The sequence below is a fragment of the Myxocyprinus asiaticus genome, chromosome 29 (genome assembly GCF_019703515.2).
Source record: "Myxocyprinus asiaticus isolate MX2 ecotype Aquarium Trade chromosome 29, UBuf_Myxa_2, whole genome shotgun sequence".
Classification (NCBI taxonomy): domain Eukaryota; kingdom Metazoa; phylum Chordata; class Actinopteri; order Cypriniformes; family Catostomidae; genus Myxocyprinus; species Myxocyprinus asiaticus.
This window is the reverse complement of record NC_059372.1, coordinates 33669116-33694562: the sequence shown is the minus strand read 5'-3', so window position 1 is coordinate 33694562 and position 25447 is coordinate 33669116. Positions and strand designations below refer to the sequence as shown.

At 38.3% G+C, this 25447-nt stretch overlaps 3 protein-coding genes across 5 annotated transcripts; 2 read left to right on the top strand and 1 right to left on the bottom strand.

Moving 5' to 3' along the window:
* Positions 1–1589: 1589 nt before the first annotated feature.
* LOC127420530 (lens fiber major intrinsic protein-like) lies at positions 1590–5340 on the top strand. Its single transcript, XM_051662895.1, has 4 exons — positions 1590–2426; positions 2994–3158; positions 3544–3624; positions 3724–5340. The coding sequence occupies exons 1-4, from the start codon at positions 2064–2066 to the stop codon at positions 3907–3909; spliced, it is 795 nt and encodes a 264-aa protein (XP_051518855.1). The 5' UTR covers positions 1590–2063; the 3' UTR covers positions 3910–5340.
* Positions 5341–8646: 3306 nt separating this feature from the next.
* On the bottom strand, positions 8647–14503 carry haus8 (HAUS augmin like complex subunit 8). 2 transcript variants are annotated; one of them, XM_051662889.1, is made up of 12 exons: positions 14485–14503; positions 14198–14357; positions 12724–12840; positions 12316–12377; positions 12174–12232; positions 11878–12010; positions 11339–11446; positions 11173–11264; positions 10923–11081; positions 10696–10837; positions 9686–9827; positions 8647–8812 (listed from the first exon to the last, which is right to left on the bottom strand). In XM_051662889.1, exons 1-12 carry the CDS (start codon positions 14486–14488, stop codon positions 8683–8685), a joined length of 1308 nt encoding a protein of 435 aa, XP_051518849.1. In that variant the 5' UTR covers positions 14489–14503; the 3' UTR covers positions 8647–8682. The 2 variants fall into 2 exon arrangements, with proteins under 2 accessions (XP_051518849.1, XP_051518850.1); XM_051662890.1 differs by lacking the exon at positions 12724–12840.
* A 320-nt stretch (positions 14504–14823) lies between these two features.
* Positions 14824–22583, top strand: LOC127420527 (sorting nexin-21-like). Of its 2 annotated transcripts, XM_051662893.1 has the most exons (4): positions 14824–14958; positions 15823–16090; positions 17108–17265; positions 20174–22583. In XM_051662893.1, exons 2-4 carry the CDS (start codon positions 15829–15831, stop codon positions 20936–20938), a joined length of 1185 nt encoding a protein of 394 aa, XP_051518853.1. In that variant the 5' UTR covers positions 14824–14958; positions 15823–15828; the 3' UTR covers positions 20939–22583. The 2 variants fall into 2 exon arrangements, with proteins under 2 accessions (XP_051518853.1, XP_051518852.1); XM_051662892.1 differs by lacking the exon at positions 14824–14958 and having other exon boundaries at positions 14965–16090.
* Positions 22584–25447: the final 2864 nt, after the last annotated feature.

Below are 25447 nucleotides of genomic sequence, written 5' to 3'. Positions count from 1 at the left end.
TGTGACTTCTGTGCTAAATAAACAAAAGCTTAAATGAAACAAAACACAGGTGTCTCGAGATGCGTTTTTAAAAAAATGTTTAAAAAAATGCGCCCTTACGAAAATCGAGAGTTCATGGCAAATTTGCTGCAAACTTGCCGCAAATTCGCCACTGATCATTTTCACATGCAAATGAGTTTTGCAGTAAACTTGTGGCAAATTGTCTATTGTTGCCAAAGGTTTGCCGGATGTTCACCACTACCAGCGAAGAGCTCAAACTTCTGTCCAACATTTTCAGTGAATCAAAAGCTCATTTGCATGTGAAAATAACGAGCATCAAATTTGCGGCTAGTTTAGATTTTTAATAAGGGCGGAGACACTGCAAACGGACAAAGACGCGCGAGCAAGTTTACATAAAAATTACAAAAATAATTGAAAAACAGCACAGGTGCACGCAAAAAAAATGTTTGGTGTGAACAACCCCTAACTCGTCTGTTCACGCACATCACTTTTCATTACTTACAATCCTGAACCCAACCTCAAGTTGTACTTGAAAACTGACCCGTCGGGCTCGGGTCAGGTAGCAGACCTCTAGTTCCACTAACGTTTGATAACTAGAAAGTGTCCAAATACATTGTCTTCTTTTTGTGATATGTTTTACTTGAAAAGTGTGCTTGTGCTTTAAATTTGTTTCTTGAAAATAAATGCCACATGGTTTGATATTTTGTTATCAAATGCAATAAAATACGTTTTTAAGTGTGCCGTTTTTAAATGTGGCTTAAGTGCCCAAATATTTTTTCGGGGCCTCTGTAATTCCAAGGTCAAGACTAAAAGTTTTAGATTTCAATGTTTGTGCAATACAACAGAGCAAAAGACAAACAGGGGCTCAAATCAGAAAGTCAGATAAAGGATGTTTTTACATGCTAGCTTCATGCTCTGAGGAACAATGAGTTTCCTGTGGTCAGGGATTTCGATGCATGCATCTGAACACTATTCGCTCATATCTCTCTCCTAAGGGCCTCCCTTAAGCCACAGGGATGGAGATACATTGTGCGCGTACAGATGCGTGACATTATTCCGAGGATATGTGCGGGTGTGTGTTTTCTATGCCTGTGTGTGAAGTCAATTCAGCACTAACTCCCACATCTAACCTGGCAAAATAAATCCACTTTATGTGTCCAAGCTTTTAATATGAATGACTAAGCTAAAGTATCTTTTGCATGTCTACCCAGAACCCTATTTTAAAAAGAACCAACATCCCATTAGAAAGCAAATTTAAACGAGACATTTCAGGATCTTTAACAGTTTAGTACTGGTCTGGGCTGTCATAGTGTTCCCATATGACAGCTAAAATCTCATTTGTTTATTTTGAACTTTTGGGTGGCATAGGTGTTCCTTTCCACTTGTCGAGAAAGATATCTTTCCAATGATCCATGGCGTTCATCTTAATCTCACTCTCTTTGAGTTTAATGGGGAGAGAAGTGAGTGCAGCATGGTTGATATGGGATGCCCCCTTAGTTTCGGTCTCGCAGGGGGGATTATGTCGTCACACTGGGCCCCTAGGCCATTATAAATGCTCCCTATGGCCCCTTTGTGGTCCATCAGACCAGGTCTACATGGTGTGGGCAGGATATGCTCTGTAACCTCTTCTGTGTCTCTCAGCTAGAATTAGCCCTGTAGATTTAGCCTTTAGCATCGATGTCCAGGTCTTTTTGACAAAACCCTCCAAATTTTCTACGTGTGCACACACAACCACACACACCTCATGTTTCTTTAGCAGTCTGGGTGTTCTGCAGGTGAAAGAGAAACAACGCTGGCAGAGAAGACCTGTGCATGGCTATATGTGTGACCGTTTACTCACGGTTTCCCACACAGCCTTAGCTAACGGCTAACTCTATAAGGAGGACATTTCTGCATTGACTTTATTTCCTTTTTGTTTATTTTTTTGTGGCAACTTCGGCTCGACTAGTTAAAGTCAAACAGGATTTAAGTTTGAAAAAAGGACTCAAAAGGACTTCCTTTGGACATTTTTTGTCTCAAAAGCTCCTCTAATTTTCTCTCATCTAAATTGGATCTCATAAATCATGATGTGGGAGTTCCGCTCTATAATGTTTTGGCGGGCGGTGTTTGCCGAGTTTTTCGGCACCATGTTCTTCGTGTTCTTTGGGATGGGCGCAGCGCTTCGCTGGACCTCTGGTCCGTACCACGTCTTCCACACTGCCCTCTGCTTTGGTTTTGCTGCCGCCACACTGATCCAATCCATCGGCCACATCAGTGGAGGACACATCAATCCGGCCGTCACCTTCGCCTACCTAGTTGGCTCTCAGATGTCTCTGTTCCGCGCTTTCTTCTACATTTGCGCTCAGTGCCTGGGGGCCCTTGCAGGAGCTGGAGCCCTCTATGGAGTTACACCCAACAATATGAGAGGCACATTGGCACTTAACACGGTAAGTAAAAGTGGCCCTAAGAACAAGATATTGGTCCTTTAAATTTATGTCACTCTAAAAGTATACATTTTCATGTTTTTTAATGCAGATGCCGCTAAGGCATACCTACATCAATGGATTAAATAATAGCAAAATGGAATTCTTTAGGTGTCAAAACAAGGCCAGTACTAGGATGTGATCTTTTTTTGGGGGGGAGGGGGGGCATTAGGTTCTCTCTTCGTCTGATCGAGCGGGTCCCAATGGGTCATTATGCTGCCTGACTGGAGGGGCATAAGAAAAATCTAGGGGGGCAATGCCCTAGACCCAGACATGTGTCAAAATAGCAAAACACACTTTGATTTTTGATTGCATTTAAAAAAAAGAAGAAAAAAAGAAAAGAAAAGCTAGATACGTGAAAAGTCTATTTAATTATGAGATGCAGATCTTTATTTATAGTTCTCACATAACCTAGAACCTTAGTACCCTAGTCATAGTACTGCACAATTCAGCCCTATTTGAGAGGGGTGTTGCAGTGTTTTAATTCTTTGTTAATGCTTTCTTCATACCTGTCTGTGTGTTATCCTACAGCTGCAGCCAGGCATGAGCCTGGGCATGGCGATCACAGTGGAGGTGTTCCTCACCATGCAACTGGTGGTCTGCGTCTTTGCTGTCACAGATGAGCGAAGAAACGGACGCCTGGGTTCTGCCGCTCTGTCCATTGGTTTTTCCATTGCCATGGGCCACCTGATGGGGGTGAGAAAGATTTTACGAATATTTTAGTTTTACTATTAAAAGTTTGAAGTATGCAGTACACCAAAAGTATTTAAAAATGTGCAGTAGACCAAATATTTACCAACTTTAACAAAAATAATATAGTAGACCCAAAGATAAAAAAGCTGTCATTATTTATTCACCCGCATCATTCCTAACCCATGACTTTCTTCTGTGGAAAACAAAAGGCAGTATGTTAGAGACTGACAGCCTCAGTCACAACTCATTTTTATGGTATAGAGAAAAAAATTGCTATTCATTTAAATGGTGACTTATTTACATCTCCCTTTGTGCTCCATGGAAAAAAGAAAGTCAGTAGTTTTTGGATGAAACATCTCTTTTAGAACATTGTTTCTGTTTGAACCAGATGTACTACACTGGAGCAGGTATGAACCCCGCCAGGTCTTTCGGTCCTGCTGTTATCATGAGGAATTTTATTAACCATTGGGTAAGAAACACAAATCAGGATCCAAATATCTCATGAAATAAATAATATACTGTATCATAATATTTATTTACCTTTGGCTTTCTCTGTGTTCTGTGACAGGTGTACTGGGTGGGGCCCATGATTGGTGGTGCTATGGGTGCCATCCTGTATGATTTCATGCTGTTCCCCCGTATGCGGGGTCTTTCTGAGAGACTAGCCACTCTCAAGGGCAGCCAACCTCCAGAGGCCAAGAACCAGCAGGAGACCCGCGGTGAGCCCATTGAGCTCAAGACTCAAACCCTTTAATCCTGTAAAGAACCTTTGGATGGAAATCTGGCTCTACTTCACTGGACCATCTCACTGCCCCAACAAACAGCCTTTATACCTCAAAACATACTAGAAAATACATACCAGATTAAATCAAATCTGGGTGGGTGTGACCCACCCATAAGGCCACGTATCTACTAAGTTACTGACAATAAAATCAGGGGACAGTTCACCCAAAAATGAAATTTAATCACCTTTATTTTGTTCAAAATCCATATGACTTTCTTCCAAGGAACACTAAAAGAGATGTTAGGCAGAATATTAGCCTTAGCAACATTTACTTTCATTACATCTCTTTTTGTGTTCCACATGAAAAAAAAAGAAAGAAAGAAGTTATACTGGTTTGGAACAACATAAACAAGGAGTAAATGATGACAGAATTTTCATTTTTAGGTGAACTATCCCTTTAAGGGACATTAAGGGAAATTCAGCTACACTCTTGAAATTCTGTCTAATATTCTAGGTTTGTTCCTATATGCTGATATGTTGTTGAAATGCAGGGCAGAGGGCGGTGCTGAGTCAGCGGTCCAGGTGGCAGAACCAGCGGGATGTGGGCAGGGTGTGTGAAGTGGGTGGGGTTTATTGTAGGAGGGGCTAGCACAGTTTATTTAGGCATGCTTTCCACTTTTCATCTGATTACATTTTCAATTTTATGTTCTACAATGTATGCAACTTAGCAGGGTTTTACACTTTTTTCATATATTTTTTTTCTTTTTATTTCTGTGTGAGAGTTCATGTGTGCATGCAGGTGAGTGCTACAGTGTGTGGGTCTTTTTGTGTGTGTGAGGGTGTTTAGGAAGATGTGCCCAGGTATGTGTGTGTTTATTTTTGGTTTTTATCATTACAGCTCGCCCATGTTTGTATCATGCTTGTTTTTTTTTTTTTCTTTCTTTCTTATTATTTTTACGGGAATCTAAGACATCCCATACTGTATTGTTTGCAATGATATTCCATTCACTTTGACTTACACACAATCCACCCGTGGACTGACAGCCGTCTTTACCACCAGTCTTTGCTATGACTTAAGTATAAAGTGTCTGTGTTGCCTTTCATTTAATCTTGTTTGAGGATAACATCCATGACTGGGCAAGAGAAATGGCAATATTGATGTCAATTAGAATCATATCTGAATGCAAATAAATACATGGAAAAGAAAGCGTTCTTGTATATATCGCATGGGCACACACTGCAGTTTGCTTATAGTAAAGATGCTGCATGTGAAATTGTATAACCTTTTGTGTCAGTCTGGGTTCAATACAAGTTAAGCTCAATTTACAGCTTTTGTGGCATAATGTTGATTACCACAAAAAGTATTTTGAATCATCCCTCATTGAAAAAAAAAATACAATAATAATTATAATTATAATAAAGCCATTACAGTAAAATGCTGGAAGTGAATGGGGCCAGTCCATGTTAAAATACACATTGTTTCAAAAGTATAGCCACAAGATGTAAATTTAAATGTTAACATGATTTTAGTATAACAAAATAGCTTCCTAACCTTAAAGTTGTCACATTAAAATAATGTGAACATGCATAATGTTTACGCTATAGGCCTGCTTATAAAATTGTGTGTATTTTAATGTTTATTGACTTCCATTGTGAGTGTGTCATTTCCTCTGTAACGCCGGACCGGTTGCCCTGGTTTTACTATAGCAGTCTCCTGGTATATTGCCAACCAATGTCGAAACACAGAGATTTTAGGCATTTCCACGTCACTTAATAGCCATCTTGCTTTCCCTGCTGTTGCAAGTAGGGAATGAGTTTGTGTCATGACCAGAGTATGTGAGCGGAGTGGAAGCGGAGCGAGGAGTGGAGCAGCATGATTTTGCCTGGAGCGAGGAGCGTTTTTTAAAAAAAAAAAAAAAATCGGAGCACCATTGTTTTCTCTCGCTCCACTAATGCTCCATCACAGGCACAACACCTGTTAACGGCCCATAATGCAGTAATTCACCACGTGTGAATCAGTGTTAAACACTATAGGCATGAAGGAAAGATGCAATTTCTGATATAACCATAAAGAATGTGATATAAAAAAAATTCAAATTTAACATTTAGCGGCACTTGGTAATGTTCGACCTCCAGCGCGAAGTTTACTTTCGCTTTCTGTGTTCACGCTCCCTATTGACTTAAGCTTGCGGTAAAGCTTGACTTAACTACATGCGATAGAGACGATATCGTAAAACAATGCTTACATCGTTTTTTAGAGACGCTATTTCCTAGTCACCAAAAAGGGTGACGTCCCATTTTGGATTCGAGACGCTTAAACCGGATACTCATAAAGTTCCCGTTCAAGATGGTTACTCAGAAGCAAATTCTCACTTACGTCTTATGGAATCACATGGCAGTCTAGCCGTGTTAACCATTTACACCCGGCCAGGTAGCCAGATGCAAAATGGCCACTGGGGAGCCCTGTGCGATGGACATCCGGCCTTTGACACCAGGACATTTGGTGCACAAATGACCTGGCACATAAATTGTCAGGAACTACTCAGTCTATTTCTAGCCTCGATAGCCAGTCGTCCAGCGTTTTCATGTCTTGATCCAGGTCACACCAGCTCCTCATCTGATGCAAGAAACATCTCGTGTCGATATGTGCGACACACGTACCTGAAACAGCAGCGCAGATTTGCTCTTGCGACAGGGCTTTGTACAAGGAGAATTTAAACTTCATCATCAGACGGTTCTGAGGATATGGGATCTGTTCTGGGAATCCGAAATCTTTTTGCATTCCCGGAGACCACGCATTGTCGCCTATGGTACTCCCTGACTCAAGCTTCGCTTGGCATGGATGCTCTACTTTAGAAATGGCCAGTGGGACGCAAATATGCGTTCCCTCCTGAACACTTGCTTCAAGTGTTGTGAAAAATACAGGAGGATGAGGAAACTGCTAGTGGTGCCAGAATGGCCTATCTATCTCTGGTTTCCAGGGTTAATAGAGCTCTTGGATGTCCCCCCTTTGGAGAATTCCACTGAGCAGGGATCTGCTCACATAGGCGGGGGGCACGAGTTTGCCGTAATTGTGGAAACTTCTCATTTGGCCCCTGAACGGTGCTCATCTGATGCAGAAGGGCTCTCGACGCTAGTGCTCGACACCATATTACAGGCAAGAGCCCCTACAATGAGACGTTAATACACTTTAAATGCTGAGTTTTCGCGGATTGTTGTTCCTCTCGAGGCGAGGACCCTGTACCAATGTAACGATAACGACTGGACATTTCCCCTTGAGCGGCTCGTCAATGGGCAAACACACTCTGGTGATAAAATTCTTACGTCACGTGATGTGGTTGAGACCGTTTTGCCCGGTCACCGTCCCAGTATGGGATTTAGCGCTTGTGTTGAAAGCGCTCACGGGTCCCCCGTTTGAACCATTAGCTACAGTGAGCCCAAGCATACTCTCATTAAAGACTAAGCTGCTTCTCGCTTTGGCTTCAGTAAAACGTGTGGGGGACCTTCAAGCGTTGATGGTCGACTACTCTTGTTTTTACCACTCCCTTAAGGGCTTGGGTTACTACCCTTCAAGCATTCTCCCCTCACCCATTTGCTTCAGACGAGGTAGAGAGGATGCACACACTATGTCCAGTAAGGGGGCTGCATGCATATGTCGATTATACGAAGCTGACAAATCTGCTTTTTCTGTGTTGCAGGTCGCTCAAAGGGTTTAGCAAGTTTCCAAACAATGGCTTTCACATTGGATCGTAGATAGCATTGCGCACGTGTATGACCTGCAAGGCATACCATTTTATATAATTGATTTAAAAACAATATTATTGATTCCTCAGGTGCTTTAAGTTAGTTTAGAAGATAGCAGGCTGTAAATATGCTAAAATAGGTCTTAATGAGAAAAAAAATAGTTGCTAGTTTTGCTAAAATTTGCGAGGGTCATGGCATAGTGTCTTAATAAAAGAGTTTTGAAAAAACACAAGTGTCCTGGCTCGTGACTTAAAGTTTTCAAATTCCTCGAGCACATCTGTATATATTACTTTTTGTTTTCAGGGTTACATATCTAAATATCTGGTACTTACTGCATTTACTGCGTTTTAGTATCATATTGATACCGAAGCACTGGTACTTCTGTCATCACTACAAGATGATAAAAAAACTGGGGTTTTCCAAAAAACATTCATGGCTTAATGCTTCCATCATGTGCTATCGAAATTATACTACCTCCCACTTCTGAAGTGGTAATTACGAGTATGCTGCATTCAAGTGCTTTGTTGTCAGAAAGAACAGAAAACACTGACGACAAGTTCATACATATTTCTTGAGGAACCTTTGACACCATAATACATATTACTCAGCTTGCTGACGATAATGAAATTTTGGTCAAATACAAACTTTTTTCACAGTGTAAAAATGTACAACATGCATCAAACGGCTGCTGATATACATAAAAGAATATGACTGAAATGGCAAGCGGCAACAATTAGCTGTATTTAGAAAAACTTATAAAACCTGTCATTCACTAAAGAAACTGTACTCTTCTCCGCCATGTTGAAACTTTATGACTCCTCCCAACTCGGAAACTCAGGTATCAAAATTATCTCAGAGTTTCCCAGTCGTAATTATGACTTGAAGCGTTGTTCATGTGCAACTTCCGAGTGGTCAACTGTTAATTTGATAATTCAGATAAAACGTGACTGCAGCATAAGCCCCAGAAGCTCAGGCCTAGTGCTGCCCATGCTTGAAATCAATGACAAGCCTGAAACAATTACATAATGCAAGATAACATCTTTAATTCTTTGATTTGTATCATGACATGGAGGAACAGAAGAGAGTCTGTACTGTGTTCTTTCCCATCTGGTCTTCCTCCAGTGATGTCTGGACCAGAACTTTCTCACGTCTTACTAATGAAGACACCTCCAGCAGTTCAGAAAATGTCCTAATAATAATAATAGAAATGCACATCAGAACATGCAAAAATAAATCCACATACAATTTTAAATGTACATTGGCACAAAGGCAATAATAACTGCAGGGTTGCATGCTATTCAAAACTGATTTGAGAATGCCTTTGAAATTCAATTCCAGAATTTAAGTTGAGGTAGCAAACAGAATGCAGAATTGTGACTCAAATTTCAAATGTTCAGAAGTAGAATTAAAATGTAATTAAATTAAGAAATGACATCTTTCAGGATGAAATACCCATAAAAATGTTATTATGCTTAACGTATATGGTGTTTCCGGAACCATTTGATGATAACCAATGCTTAAAAATACCACCAATAGAAATTCAACTTAGATCATTTAAATATATTAAATACATTAATTTTAAGGACCATGGTGGATGAAACTTTTATAATTTACCAATTTAACTGGTCAATATTTATTTCTATAAAATTATCTAAAAACAAGGTATTGGATATTTTGTGGTGCTGTATGGAAAAATTAAAATCTGTTTTAATGCCTATACAGTTTGCCAGTATTGAACTTACAGAAATGTATCCAATTAGTTGAGAAAAAAAAATAATATTTTCAGGGATTAAACAGGCATATTGTATGTGAATGTGTTGAATTTCTTTGAACTGCAATTTAGTAAAATCCTCTTCCTGTATTCTAATTCCACATTCTGTTGGGTATGGCCAATTCAATTAAAATGGCAAATAATTAACTGAAAGGCAGCCAATTCCTAAATATTGCTCAACCCTGATCAACAGCACCCAAAGCTGCATTTAAAAGAGGTATAAAGTACAGCTTTCGGTACTATGGCTAACACAATGTACTAAGTCTTTCATGTATACGGATGCGCTCCTACTTTGTCAACTGCTGGCTGATCTCGTGTGCTGCATTCTTCATCTCTCCAAGACACTCTGCTGATGCCTCACAATCTGTGGGAACGTCCCGTGTATACTGTTGCAAGTCATGCTCACTCTCATTCAGACATCCAACTGCTTTGTCTGTGTAAGAAATGATTTATTTTCAAAATAATTGTTTTGAAAGCACATTACTGTTAATTGAGAATCACAAATTGCTGACTGTGTGAAGCGTTTCATCTGGAAAGTGTTGCAGTCTAAAGAGCAGATTTACATACATTCTAAATCATCTCAAAGACATCTGCTGAATTTAACTGAATTAAATTGAAATCTGTGAGTTTGCACGATTCCTTCATAAAAAAAAAAAAAAAAAAAAAAAAAAAGCAGCAGCTACAGGGTAAGTGGGTCTCAATAGAGCAGACGCGATAACAATGACGGTGATCCGTGAAATATCATAAATGTCAAATCCTGAGTTTGTCCTGATCCTAATAGAAATTTTAAGAAGCCCAAATCTCCAAATATATTTTGAAAACCAGGGTTTAATCCCACAAACAGCACTTTTTGGTTATGTTTAGCTTAATTTGAGCATAGTGCCTTTTGAAAGCAGTTCTTTTCGTCAGTGCCAATAGAACACGGAAGTGCCAGAGCCAAGCATTTGATGGTAAATAGTAACATCATCTACTGCAAGACACGGCTAGTCATGAATTCCTCATTGTGGCCACCACAAGGGGGCAACCTGTCTTATGTAGAATAAAACAGCCTTTTCTAAATCACTGATATGACTAGTGTGCTCACTGTGCGAGAGTGAACACACTAGTATTAAACATTTGTCAGAATAAGTACTGTTCATTTCTTTAGGTGTAAAACTTTGTGAAAAGAATTACTCAGTGTACCTTTAAAAATCAAGACATTTACAAAGTCTCTGAAGAAATACATATGCTCAAGAATTTAATAAAAGAGTGCATTTTCCAGGTTCTGAACACTTTAAAGAACTTTTGAAAAAAACACATACCTAAGAACTGCCCCGTGTCCTCTCCAATGTGCACATTCTTCACAGGGAGCTTGTGCCTTGTGGCATCAATTGCTGTGGCAAAAGACTTGTACTCCTCTGAAAACTTGTTTGATGCAGCAGCAATAGGGCCTAAAGCCTCAATCTACAATAAAAGAGGGACTCAAATGAGAGACGTGTTAACATGTAGATTTAAGAGAATTAAACTGTTAAATATGTAAAAAAACCACCTGTAAGTCCAGTAAATTGTTGATTTGTTTCTGTTTTTCCCAAAGCATACACTGTCGTTTCTTGCGATTCACTTGTGCACGCAACTGCTGCTCTTTCTCCATGACAGTCAGAATATTCTTCTCCGCCTCCTCTCTCAATTTTCGATTTTTATGCTCAATCTAAATAACATAAATGAAGGACTTCAAATTTCTGCTAACATGCTGAAAGACAGGTAGGGAAATCTTTTTTTCAGAAACTATAACATGAGACCTTAGCAGTGAGGAAGGCCAACAAAAATGTCTCCATCGCCATATCCCTTTCATCATTTTTGGGGTCCACTGTGCTTGGCGGTGCAACTTTATCTGGAAAATAACAACCTTTTATGCAAGCAGTTCTGGTGACAAAATCGTATTACTTTAGACTACGAGTAACACACCTTTGATAACAGAGACATCAAAATCTGGACGTATGCAGTGACCATCCAACACAGTCGATTGCAAGATATTTCCTCCCATATTGGAGGATTCCAGAATGCTCGTCATCACTGTTGGAAAACATTGTGTGCTCAATACCACATTCATTAGCCATCATGCTATGTCAGGATAATTCATTATCTAATGAAAGGGAAGCAATGATATAAAAATTCTGGCCAATACGATAAGCTCATGTTATGGCCGATAACCAATAAATGACATCTATGTTATAGATGTATACTACTTTCTCAGAAAAGAGAGAGTTCAGAGAGTAACAACCAATGGATTTGAATGATTAGTTGGGTATTACACAAGACTGAAACAGTTAAATTACCTTGCTAAAGTGGGAAAGCAGAGGGTTATTTTTGCCATAAACTATTCCCATCCCTTTAAATTAGCACCATAATGGCAAAAGTAATCTAAATTAAATATCCATTATCGACAAAACAGATCTGTTCTGACAAAACTGCTGAAATGGTGGAACGAACATGGCCACACTCACAGGTAGCGTTATGGTCTGCAGGAGTGCTCAGTGTGCGTCTTGACTGTATGCTTTCTCTCGGGTTCCGTGTGCTGCTGACTCTGGGTGAGGAAGGTTTGGGTGGCACCAGTATTGATTGCTGCTGTACACTGTTCTACAGACAACACAAATTGAAACATCAACCCTGATGAGTATTATCATGAAATGACATTGAGAAAAGAGACAAAGCAACACTGGACATTATCTGGACAAAGCAAAAGTCCAGATAATGTCACTGTAAACACATAACTTATTCCCATTTTTATGCAGTCAGTTACCTTTGCAGGAGCCTTCGGTTCAGTTTGCATGTACCGGGACTTCACGATTGTGCCAGAGGCTAAAAATCAGATTAAACCTTTATGACAAATTCCAGAATTAAATAAATGGAGGAAGTCATTAGTCATTATTATATGCTCTTACTTTTGGTTTTCCTCCTAGCACCACTGTTATTTCCACTGTTGGCTTCATTATCGGTGGAAGAACTGAAAAGAAAAAAAAGAGGCCCTTTGAATATCTGCATACTTGGAAACTGATGGTGGAAATTACTACTTGAGGAAAGAATGTGATAAATCGCCACCAGAGCTACTATATTGTTATCATCTGAATAAGTTTAAATTAGTTTCAGACACTTATGAAATATTCAAGTCTTTTAGCTATTTGCCTGAACTATTTTATTTTTTTAAAGAAGTCATGTCATGACTTTTATTATTTAAATATGTTCCTTGAGGTTCACTTAAAATATAAGTAGTTTTTTGCACAAAAAATAAATAAATTATATGTACTATTATTTTTTTGTAAAACATGATCATTTTCCACTCTCATTCTGACCTTCTGTCAGAAACACTGGGTTTTGGTGCGGTTTCTCCTTTAAGACTTGTCAGTAAAGGCCCACTGCTCTGATTGGCTCTCTGCTCTTTACTTGCCATCTCACTGCTGATGGGTGGGCTACAGAAGTGAAAAGGTATCGAACAAGTCATTTTTGTCAGCTTGGGTTCAACAAATGCTCTTTTTGCAGTAAGGACAAAGTTCTGAACCTTACAGCTTGTTTTTATAGTACAGTGACCTTTTATATGCCAAAAGATCAAGGACAATGTGATTCCTCATGTCATGGCCCCTTTAAATGATAATAGCGCTTCACCATGGCTTTTCTACACTCAAGTTACTGTCATATCAATACATTTTAAAGTAAAATTGTCATGTTTATTGTCATTTCTCTCCTGAATGATAGAAAAATAAACCAGATCGACAATGTGCAAACTTTTAATCCATGACAAGTAGACATGACTGCAACTTCTGTCGTGGGTCCGGTCTAATTTCGGTAAGTTACTTTTGGGCTAACCTTGGACCGTAACTCCATGTGGAATGTGGGCAACCCAATCTCATGAAAAATCTTACATAAATTACAAGTTGGCTATTTCGTATGGTCTTGCATGATGTTGTTCGCATAAACTTTCAGCACATGAGGCGTTAAGGACATACTTATTAATATTATGCCCTTACCCAAACCCCTTACTAAACTTAACCAATCAGTAGAGTGTGTAAACATGATAGGAAGCTGTTGTGTGTGACAGAAGCAAGTAATTGTCATGTATTAGATGGAAACGATGTCGTAGGAATTCAAACGAGTGCAGTCGCACGATATCATACGAATTTGCCAAATTTAGAAAAGTCCTACGAATCCTTACGATTTCGCTGTGAGAATGTGTTGCATGTGTGGCAAACTCACTGCCCAAATTTTGCCAGATTTGGCCAAAAGTTATTTTGCTATCTGGGTACCAGTATGCACAAGCAATAAATAGGCTACAATACATATAAGAATGTTTCAAGCACAACAATAAATACAGACAAATTTACAATTAATGACAAAGTGAGCAAGACAAATTGGTGTGTACAACCAGTTATTCCCTTATATATAGGGGCAGTGGTGGCTCAGTGGTTAAGGCTCTGGGTTACTGATCAGAAGGTCGGGGGTTCAAGCCCCAGCACCTGCAAGATGCCACTGTTGGGCCCTTCAGCAAGGCCCTTGACCTATCTGCTCCAGGGGCACCATATCATGGCTGACCCTGCACTCTGACCCCAGCTTAGCTGGGATATGTGGAAAAAAAAAAAGAATTTCACTGTTTATGTGCAAATGTGTGATAAATAAATATAATTAATTAAATTAATTAATGGACGATATGCACAGAACACAGAGACACTGAATTGAAAACACTGCTTTCAGGTTGTATTCAATATCAACACTCAACTTACACAAATAAAAGAACTGAACGTTAAATAAAAGATTAACAGTAGCTAGTCTTACTTTTTTGAGTCACTTGATGTTTTCTCTACTTTCCGCACAGCTGGAAGCTTTTTAGATGCCATGTTTATAAAGTTATGATCAGATTTTGTCAGCCCGTTTCGCGGTTGTTTTCTTCCTCTGTGCTTGACGTGCTGACATGAGTTGCGTTGAGCGCCACATCCTGCAATGGAGTGTAATTGAAAATAAATAAAAATAAATACATACATAAATAAATCCAAGTTCATTGAAATCCAGCGAATATTTTTCTTTCAAAAATACTTTTTTATCCACTGTAATTAAACACTTACTCATAATTAAATTCCTAGTATTTAAATACTCTTAAAAAAATAAATTAGACGATAGTTTTGACGCAATAAATACGCTGTTTGAATGTATAGAAAGTTCTACAATAATAAAAATGAAATTCTAAATGTTATATGCATGACGGTCAAATTAGCGCAGTTTTTATAGACAGGAACGATTAACATAAAAATAATCCAGAGTGGTTCAACACAAATGCACCAACCAAACTGATATGTACCGAAATATACTAAGAAATGTATTTTATATGAAAGTAATATTAAATATGTTGTCTTGTTTGTTTGTTTGTAAGTCTTTGTTTTGTTTTTGCATGTCGGTCAGTTGTCATATGTGTCCGCCCATTTATGTTGATCAGAGAACAACTCCCATATTCACTCTTTTCTCTTTGTTAGCACATAAACAAATATTTATCCGGTAGCATGAAGAGCTGATCATATGTAGTTTAGAGGTCTGCAACTCAGGTAAGTGGAAATATTATTGAATTTCGTGTATTATTTCATTCGGTTGGTTTTTGAAAAGAGCGATGCAAAATTAGCCAAAGTTAGCAAGCAAAGTGCTGTGAGTTTACCGATGTATCACGCTACTTTTATTGCAGTTTTTCAGAGAGTTGATGGACTTAAAGATATGTTTTTGTTAGGTTATTGTCAGATGTCCTCTAGTTATAATTTGTGGAAGTGCTGCTGATTCAGCTCGATGTTATCAGCACGTAGCAAGTGATTCACTAAAGTCCAACCTCACTTTAATAGCTGTCTCTTTTTGTGAAAAAGAAGAAACAGAAATGAATACAAGTTTTTCGTGTAAAGTATTAGGAGACTTTAGGTAACTTCATACATTTCAACCTGAAACTGTACATTCATCAGTTGGATGTCCATTCAACTTCTATTCAACTAGTCTGCAGTGTGAAGAGATGCAGGTGGGAAATAAATGTATCTTTCAATATTGTTATAATACTTATATTTCTTCCATGGAAATGACAGAAATTCAGTGCTGTTTTGTGGAGCTCTTTCCACCAAACTCCTCAATAAATAATACATTTATATGTGCCAGATCAGTTTCCCTCTCTGGTTTCACAACTCAATGAAAGTTAAGGAGTGGTTTGAAGTTTCAGTGTTTCCATGGCTGTTTGGGACTCAGTCAGTAAATCAGTAGGCTTGTTACATTTGATAAAGAGTCTGTTGTTTGACTACATTGGCAATCTTATAACAAATTCAAGCATCTTCCGTAAGTAATGGCATGATTGTAGAGCATTGTATATTCAGGATTGCTTTTGTTCTCAAATTCATTGTGAGATTATGTACTTTTGCACTCCTCTGGGCTGGAGCAAGGCTGGGATGGCCTCTAAACTATTGGACAGACTTCGCCGTACAATATTCAAAGAAGGAGCGCTATCTTCCAAGACTGATAGAACAGATGACTTTCCAGAAAGTTCTGAACTGGAGGATGATACGGACTGCATCTCGGCCAGGCTTGATGGGACCCTGTGCTTTGAGGGTGATGGGGTTCTGGAATCTGAGGACGCAGGTGACGCATCGGGGCTGGACAGTGATTCTGACTTTTTTGGAGAGTCGCTAGACAATGCCTGTAGCAGCACAGGTAGTCAATTCAATTGTGTGCCCTGTTCTATGATACTTTATATATGCAGTGTTGATGAGTAGAATAGGATTTCTATTGTTGATTTTTACGCAAACAGCAAATATCATGCAAAAATTATCATTATTTACTCACCACCCATCTTTAATCTAATGAACCGTATTTCAGAGCTTCAGTAGAGGGAAACATTATCTGTTTAATATATTACATTTTCAGAAGTCTTGGAATAGATCACACAAATTGTATGGACTACGTCTATTTATTTAGTTTTGGTCTGGTCACTATAAATGGGGCATTTACGTAATTTTCAAAATTACTGTAATTATGAGATTCAGGCATGTAAAAAGTGTTCATGTCTTTGTAGAACTTGTAATTATAAGTTGTAAACTCTGAATTCTATGAAAGCTCAAAGCTGACAGTCGTGATGTCATGTAAATAATACCAAAAATTTGCAGCGGCCTCAACAATTAAAGATAGTTTATACATATTTCTGTTTGATATGCCATTTTATTATATACAGTCTGGTGTTTTCTTTGTTCTCAAACATTTTGTAAGAACATATAGAAGTGAATGAATGTAGTGATGAAATATTTGACAACAATAATAAAGTGGCACATGGATCTGTTTTGCCATTATGAGCGTTGCCATAGAAACAAATCATTTCTCAGTGTGAAGACAGAGCAGAGCAGAATCTTCAATTGTGTTCTCGTAATTACAGTAATTCTGACATAACATGAATGCAACATTAGTGTCCTTGTAAGCAGAAGAGCTTCATGAAGATTATTGAAAATTCTCCTTATGTTTTTACACACACACAAAAAACAGGCATGTGGGTCTGGAAAACATGAGAGTAAGAAAAAATAATGACATAATTGTCATTATTGGGTGGAGTATTCCTTTAAGCTTAAACATTTTTGACACTCTTTTTAGAAAGATTTCACTTCTTCATTTTGGTTAAGGGAACTATTTCAATTCACTTGAGTCTCACTGTTGTAGTTAATTTTGTCTCTTGGTTTATAGAAATATGCCCGATGCTTCCTTCCCCAAAATGCTCAAATATGATCACCAGACAACTACAAGAAAACTGGCGAAGCTCAAGAACTCGTAGCACTCCTGAAAAACTCATTTTTGAAGTGACTGACGCCAGTGTTGTCCATGAGACAAATTCCAAGTATGTGGTAAGTACACTAACCACAACTGTAAACAGAGCAGTTGATATTTTTAGCTTTGAATGGTAAATTCAACAACTTCAAAACCTTATTAGGGCTATCAATCGGTTTTATATATAATTTTAAAATAAATGAATTACATGAAATGCAGATTAATTAATCTAATTAATCGCATATATACATTTTTGAAGAGAAAGGCTTCCAGATAACTCTAATTGAAAATAGAATGATTAAATCATTATACATTTAAATAAAGATATTTCATTCAGATGAAAAAGCATTACATTATTATGGCAGACAAGCATTTAAAGGGATAGTTCACCCAAAAATAAACATTTTCTCATCCTTTACTCACCCTCATTGTTATGCTGATGATACTCAGCTATATGTCCCTCTAAGTTCTAAAGTAAACTCTTATCTTTCTGTTAATAATTTTCTTGAGGACATAAAATGCTGGATGACAAGAAATTTTCCCCAGTCAAATGAGAGCAAGACAGAAATTTTTGTTTTCGCCCCTTAGTGCTGTCTCTGTCATCACTAGCAACCTAGCGACTCTATCTTTAAACATGCACCCTTTTATTAAAAACCTGGGTTTGATTTTTGACTCGGGCTTAAATTTTGAAAAACAAATTAATGCTGTGGTGAAAAGCAGCTTTTACCAACTTACATTGCTAAATTAAAACCTTTGCTCTCATTTAAAGACTTTGAGATAGTTATCCATGCTTTCATCTCATCCAGGCTTGATTATTGTAATATTTTGTATATGGGTCTTAGTCAGTCATCTTTACATCACCTACAGTTAGTTCAGAATGCAGTCGCGAGGTTCCTGACTGGAACTAGGAAGAAAGTATTGCACCAGTTCTAACCTCTCTTCGCTGGTTACCTGTTAAATACAGGATTGATTTTAAGGTATTATTGTATGTTTTTAAAGCGATAAATGGCTTGACCCCACTTTATCTCTCGGACCTCCTTATCCATCAAAATTCCTCCAGGAGTCTCAGATCATCTGACATACTTCACCTACATATACCATGCTCTCGCATGAAGTCCAGAGGAGATTGTGCTTCCTCTGAAGTCGGCACCAGATTAGGATTAGGTCAGCTCCTTCTATTGATATTTTTAAATCACTTCTTAAGACATATCTGTATTCCTTGGCTTTTGAGTGATGGCGATTTGTTTTGTTGCTTGTCCTTGTGTCTTTTACTATCCTATTCTATGTTTACATTCTTTGTTTTCATCGTTTATGTACAGCACTTTGGTATACACTTGTTGTTTTTAAATGTGCTTTGTAATTAAACTGACCTTCACCTTGACCTCATGCCATCCCAGATGTGTATGACTTTCTTTCTTCTGCAGAAATTTTTAGAAGAATATTTCAGCTCTGTTGGTCAATACAATACAAGTGAATGGTGGCCAGAGATTTGAAGGTCCAAACAGCACAAAGGCAGCATAAAAGTAACCCATAAGGCTCCAGTGGTTTAATCTTCAGAAGCGATATGATAGGTGTGGGTGAGAAACAGATCCATATTTAAGTAATTTTTACTTTATAAATCTCCACTTTCACATTCTTCTTCTTTTGAATTTGCGATTTACATTATTTTTGCATAGCGCCACCTACTGGGTAGGGAGGAGAATTTATAGTAAAAAGAACTTAAATATTGATCTGTTTCTCACCTACACCTATCATATAACTTCTGAAGACATGGAGTTAACCACTGGAGTCATATGGATTACTTTTATGTTGCCTTTGTTATTTTTGGAGCTTCAGAGTTCTGGCCACCATTCATTTGCATTGTATGGATGTACAGAGATGAAATATTCTTCTAAAAATCTTCATTTGTGTTCAGCAGAAGAAAGAAAGTCATACACATCTGGGATGGCATGAGGATGAGTAAATGATGAGAGAATGATCATTTTGGGGTGAACTATCCCTTTAAAAGACAGTACAAAATGTGGCTTTATTGTTTCCATATTATTGAACATAAGCCTATCATTAGCCAACAGTCCACAGCAATCCATTTTGCAACTGAATTCATCTGACTTAGGTAGACTTATTATAAGGGCTTTTCTAAGGACTTGTCTATGGACACATGCATCAGACGCGTCATAAACAGTTTATGACTCGTTGCGTTATAAACAGCTTTTTGGCTGTGTCAAGTTAAACATAGTTTGAAACTTAGAAAAGAACAAGATCGCATTCTCATCTTGTGCTGTCTGCTGTCGGTAAGCCTAAAAGAAAACAGATTGTTGCATGTACAGCTGGAGTTGTGCTTACTGCCCCCTGCTGACTGAGTCTCGTAAAAACATGAAGGTGGTACTTTAAAACTTGAATTGCTTCGATGGTTGGAATATTCTTTATTACAGTCTGGGGGGCATGATTTTTTTATTTTTATTTTTTGGATTTTTCCCCTTGTTCTCCCAATTTGGAATGCCCAATTCCCAATGCGCTTTTAAGTCCTCATGGTGGCGTAGAGATTTGCCTCAGTCCAGGTGGTGGAGGACGAATCCCAGTTGCCTTCGCGTCTCAGACCGTCAACCCGCGCATCTTATCATGTGGCTTGTTGAGCGTTTTGCCATGGAGACATAGCGTGTGTGGAGGCTTCACGCCATCCACTGTGGCAACCACGCTCAACTCACGAGGAGGTTACCCCATGTGACTCTACTCTCCCTAGCAAACGGGCCAATTGGTTGCTTAGGAGACCTGGCTGGAGTCACTCAGCACGCCCTGAGATCTGAACTGGTGAACTAGCGAACTCCAGGGGTGGTAGCCAGCGTATTTTACCACTGAGCTACCCAGGCCCCCTTCTGGGGGGCATGATTAATTGCATTCATTTTTGTTGGACACATTTTTTTATATATAATTAATCATTATAGTTTTATATTTACAAGTTGCACACTTGTGATCTTTCTTAAACAGCTCTACACGATTCATGTCATCCATTCTGGCATGTTCGACAAAACTCCTGCTGTCATCACGCGGCGCTACACTGACTTCGAACGACTACACAGCCGCCTACGCCGCCGTCATGGGGATGAAATGGAGGGCGTGTACTTCCCACGGAAGAAGCTGCGCAAAAACTTCGTCGCCGAGACCATTGCCAAGCGCAGCCGAGCTTTTGAGCAATACTTGTCCCACCTTCACTCTCGTCCTGATCTGCGGACCACACCCACTTTTCTCGAATTCTTCTACCTGGGCGATCTTCATGCTGGCCAGATGCTGATGCAAGTGGGCCGTTGCCAAGAGGCCCTGGGGTCCTTCCTCAATGCTCTGAGACTCCAGGAGAAGTTGGGATGCCATCAGCTCCTGCAGCAGAATCATTTCCAGAGGGTTCATTGGTTCGTCACACTCTCTGCATTGGTCTGCTGCTTCCAGGACTTAGAACAACTTAGTGAGGCTCAGGAACATTGCGACAGAGCCCTGCAGGATCTGGCGCCTTCAAAGGAAGCCTTGCAGCAGCACCAGTTGCACCCGCTTCTCATCCCCCTCCTACAGTCCAACGTTAGGCTCTCATGGAAGATCTCAAAGGACAAGAGGCGCTGGGAAGCTCTTTTGCAGGAGATCCAGGATCAGGGGATTGATATAGGGAATCAGCCCAGCTTGAAGGAATTGATGATTAAAGAAAGCATTGAGGACAGTGAGGGGATGGTCAGGGTTAAGAACAAAAGTGAAGATGCCTTGTGAGCAGCTTGGTCTATAACGTTCATGATTATTTTTTTAAATGTAACTTTTAGCAGTTATGAGGGAAGTTTCTGAAAGCAATGCAGTCAGTGGTAAGGAAACCTGTGGAATTAATACTAACTCATGTAATGCACAATTTGCCTAGAACAAGTTTTTAAGTAAGCACACATTTCATGGGCACATTTCAATAGCATTTACTATAGCCTTATTGTTATATTTTGTATCCTATGAAATGTTCAACTGGGAATTTGTTTTTGTTGTAACTTGCAGAATATTTAAATGACTAAATTCCTCATTTCAGCTGTCATGAATTTCACATTGATGCAGCCCCATCGCATTTGTGTCTTACTGTGCAATTTACATCAATTGAGCAATAGCACTAAAACCAGCACCACTAGCATCAGTTACTCTAGAAAGCACACATAGCTTTAAACCCTGTTGGGTAAAGATGAATAGAATTAAGTGGAATTGACTTTGTAAGAAATGTACAAAAATGAGGCTGTCTACTCTAAACTATGTTGTTTACGTTCAAATGCCTTTGACTGACTTTGATTCAGACTTTACAGATATGAATCCTTCCTCATAGTAAAGGGAATTCCCACTTTTGGTGTGTACATTTTAAAAGAAATGAACTGTCAGATACTGCTACAACAGAAGCCTTCATACAGTTACTGTTCATGTTATGTCTTTGTGATGCTGGAGCAGAGCTAAACTGTTTTAACCCATTAACGTTTTGTTACTGAACTTCCTCAAATAACCGTTGCAGAGTTCAGCTATACACTTTAACAATGTAAATAACACTACACTTGCAGATTGTTTAGGAAAGTTATAGCTTTCAAATGCATAACCCTTTATACAGTATGTCAAACAGATCCTTTTTGAATCTCATGAATTTTAATATTTGTGAAAACTATATCATTCCACCAACAATGTGTAGATATTAATCTGAAAATGTTTGTTTTTAATGTTAGAGCCCAATCTTATTATATTTTTACAAATAGTTTTTTTCCCACCCTGAAATCCTTGCACATTAAATTAAGACACATTTGTAAACCAGTTACACATATTAATGTTTTCTTATGTTACTACATTTAAATGCTAATGTATTTTTTTTCCTATTTATTTATGAGTTCAGTCATAGCACAAAAGCCATTTACAAAGTTTTATAAAACTGTTTTTCAACGTGTGTTTTTTTGCGTTTAAACACTTAAACCTTTACATTTAATAAATGCTTCCAGATTTTTACAAAAAAAATGTTTAAATGCTTAGATGCACTGTAGATTATTTTACATTTTAAAATAACAAAATCTTGCATTAAATTCACAATTGGTCAATATACTTTTTTTTTTTTTTTTTTTGCTATCAGATATATTATTTTTGCACTGCACTTTGCCTATGGGAAAAGGTAATTTGTGTAATGAAAAGGTCATGTTTCTCATGAAATTCCTCAATAAGTTTGGTTTACTGTAAGAACAACATGGCCGGGCAAATTATCTGAAAAGGCAGAGCAATGGATTTGATATTGTCCTTTAATAACAACATGTAGATGTATAATTGTTTTAAAAGTGAAACAATATAAATAAATGCATTACATTATTGTTGCAGATGAATAAAGCATTGGTAAGACAATAAAAAAAGTGGCTTCAAAAGGCAATATATTGTTTATTTCCATTTTATTGAACATACTATAAGCCTGTCATTGGCCTACAGTGCACAGCAATCCGTTTTGCTATTAAATTTGTCAATCTAGCTGAGAAAGATTTCTTTTCTAAGGGCTTTTCCAAGGACAGTGTACACATGCAGTACCGATCCAATTAATGCACAATATGTACAGTACTGTGCAAAAGTCTTAGGCACATAAGATTTTTCACAAAAATATTTGACTTAAGATGGTTAATTAATATCTGCTACTTTAGTGTGTCAATAGGAAATATAAATGTTAGTCTCCCAAACATTCCTTTTGCAAATAGAATAGAATAGAAGAACAGGGACCCCTCCAACAGATGGCATGGCCCCCACAGAACACCCCCCCCCCCACACACACACACACACACACACTGAACATCGAGTCAGAAGCAATTGAGACAGCCTAAATAGATTCTCGAATTCTTAGGCGAATTCTCCATCATCTATCAGCTTTGAATCCATTCATATACTTAAAAGACTAATGACATGGGACTTGTTCTAACTGATGGCCATAAATATTAAGATTCTCTGTAGTTTGCCACAAAAAAATTTAAAGCCCCATTCTTTGGCCCACATTTCCAACTTGCTTACAGCAGTCTGCATACTTTTCACCACATAGGGAACATGAACCCCTCTCCCAAAAAGCCCCATCATCTGTGTATAATAACCTCCCTATTTCTGTGTTAACCTGAGAGAAGATGTCATTGATCATTATATAAAAAAGATACCTGAGGATACACATCAATAATGACCTCACCTGGCACACTAACTCCTTCAGTTTAATAAAGAAGGCCTATCAACGACTGTACTTCCTGAGGAGGCTCAAGCGGGCTGACCTAGTTACCACAGTCCTCACATCCTTCTACAGGTGCGTAGTGGAGAGCATCCTTCCATCATGTGTCACCGTGTGGTACGGAAACTGCTCTGCTGCAGACGGGAAGGCTCTGCAGCGTGTAGTTAAGTCTGCACAGAGGATCTCTGGCTGCAGTTTTCCAACAATTGAGAACATTTACACCAATAGATGCAGGAACAGGGCTGACCGTATCGTGAAAGACTCTTTCCACCCTGCTCATAGACTGTTTACCCCCCTTCCCTCAGGTAGAAGGCTGCGCAGCATTAGGGTCAGAACAACCAGGCTCAGAAACAGCTTCTTCCCAGAAGCTGTTAGACTCAAAAACTTTTCTAATGTGCAGTAACACTCATACACCAGAGACTCTTTCATGTGCAATAACACTCATACATCAGAGACTCTTTCATGCGCAATAACACTCATACATCAGAGACTCTTCATGTGCAATAACACTATTTATTAATACTCATTTGCACTGTTATACCATTGCTAATTTGAGATTCTACGGTTGTATTGTTTTATTGTTATTTATTGCACTTTACTGCACCTTATTGCACTGCTCTGCTTAGTTTTAGATTTTAGTGGTCTTATCCTTTGAATTTTATATTTTAGTATTTAATTTTATATTTTAGTGTTTTTATTCTTTGCTGTTGTTACCGGGGACCTCAGTACTTAGTTTTGTTCCTTTCATGTAGCCCATGTTTTGGAATGACAATAAAACTTCCTTGAATTCCTTGTGTTGCAGGACCAAAGCTAAACCGTTTTACTACCCAGGGGTTGGTATCGTTTGTGCTGGTTCACAGGAGTTGTGGTGTGCTTGCATTGGCGTCTTGTCTTTCTGTACCAGTCTGACTGTTGTGGCTGGCACAAATGTAGGTGTCGGAGCCATCTTGCTTTCTGTGAAACACAGGGAAATTACAATCAGTTAGAAATCCTGAGTCCGTACAGGTATGGTTTCCCTAGGTGCATACAGTTACTGTGATATAAAATTACTTAAACACTGATGTAAGATATTAATCATATCACCCACCTCTAAGTCATTCATTCAACAGAGATCATTCATTCCCTATTTGACTTGGCTCTGTTCACAGGTATATTTAAAAATGTCTACATGTACGTCCATGCTCATCTGTAGCTATATTTCAAGTCTGTAGACTTGCATTTATTCTGTCAACAACAAGATGTCACTGTGGCCTCCAAGCTTCACTCTGTAGCACTCTGAGCTCAATTAATGTGCCTGAAGTAGAAAAAACACCCCCTCAGTACCATACGGACAAAGAAAGAAATGTAGAAATAAATAAATGTGGAAATACACTCACCGAGCACATTATTAGGGACACCTGTACACCTACTTAATCATGTGATTATGTAATCAGCCAGTCATATACAGTGTTGGGTAAGTCACTTAAAAAAAGTAATTAATTACTAACTACTAATTACATCTTTTACAGTGTAATTAGATTACTGTACTAATTACTCTGTCTGGAAAGTAATTGCATTACTTATTACTAATTCATTTCTAAAACCCTTATTAACTTCGACCAGATTTAAAATACAAGGATAGACATGAAACTTCTTATAATTCTTTCAAATAAATCATAAAATCAAATAAATTATTCATGACCTGGCCAAAGAATTTAAGGGGGCAGCGTTAAATTAGAAAACATACATTTTAACATTAGACATAGACTATTGTTTTATATAGAATTGTTCTATGGTCTATACAGTATTTAACACAATTACATCAGAAGTAACTGTAATTAAATTACTGAAAAATTAAGAGTAATCCCTTACTTTTTTCAATGAAAAATTCATTTAATTACAGTAATTAATTACTTAGTATTGCATTACACCCAACACTGATCATGTGGCTGCAGTGCAATGCATAAAATCATGCATATATGGGTCAGGAGCTTCAATTAATGTTCATATCAACCATCAGAATAGGGAAAAATATGATCTCAGTGATTTGGAGC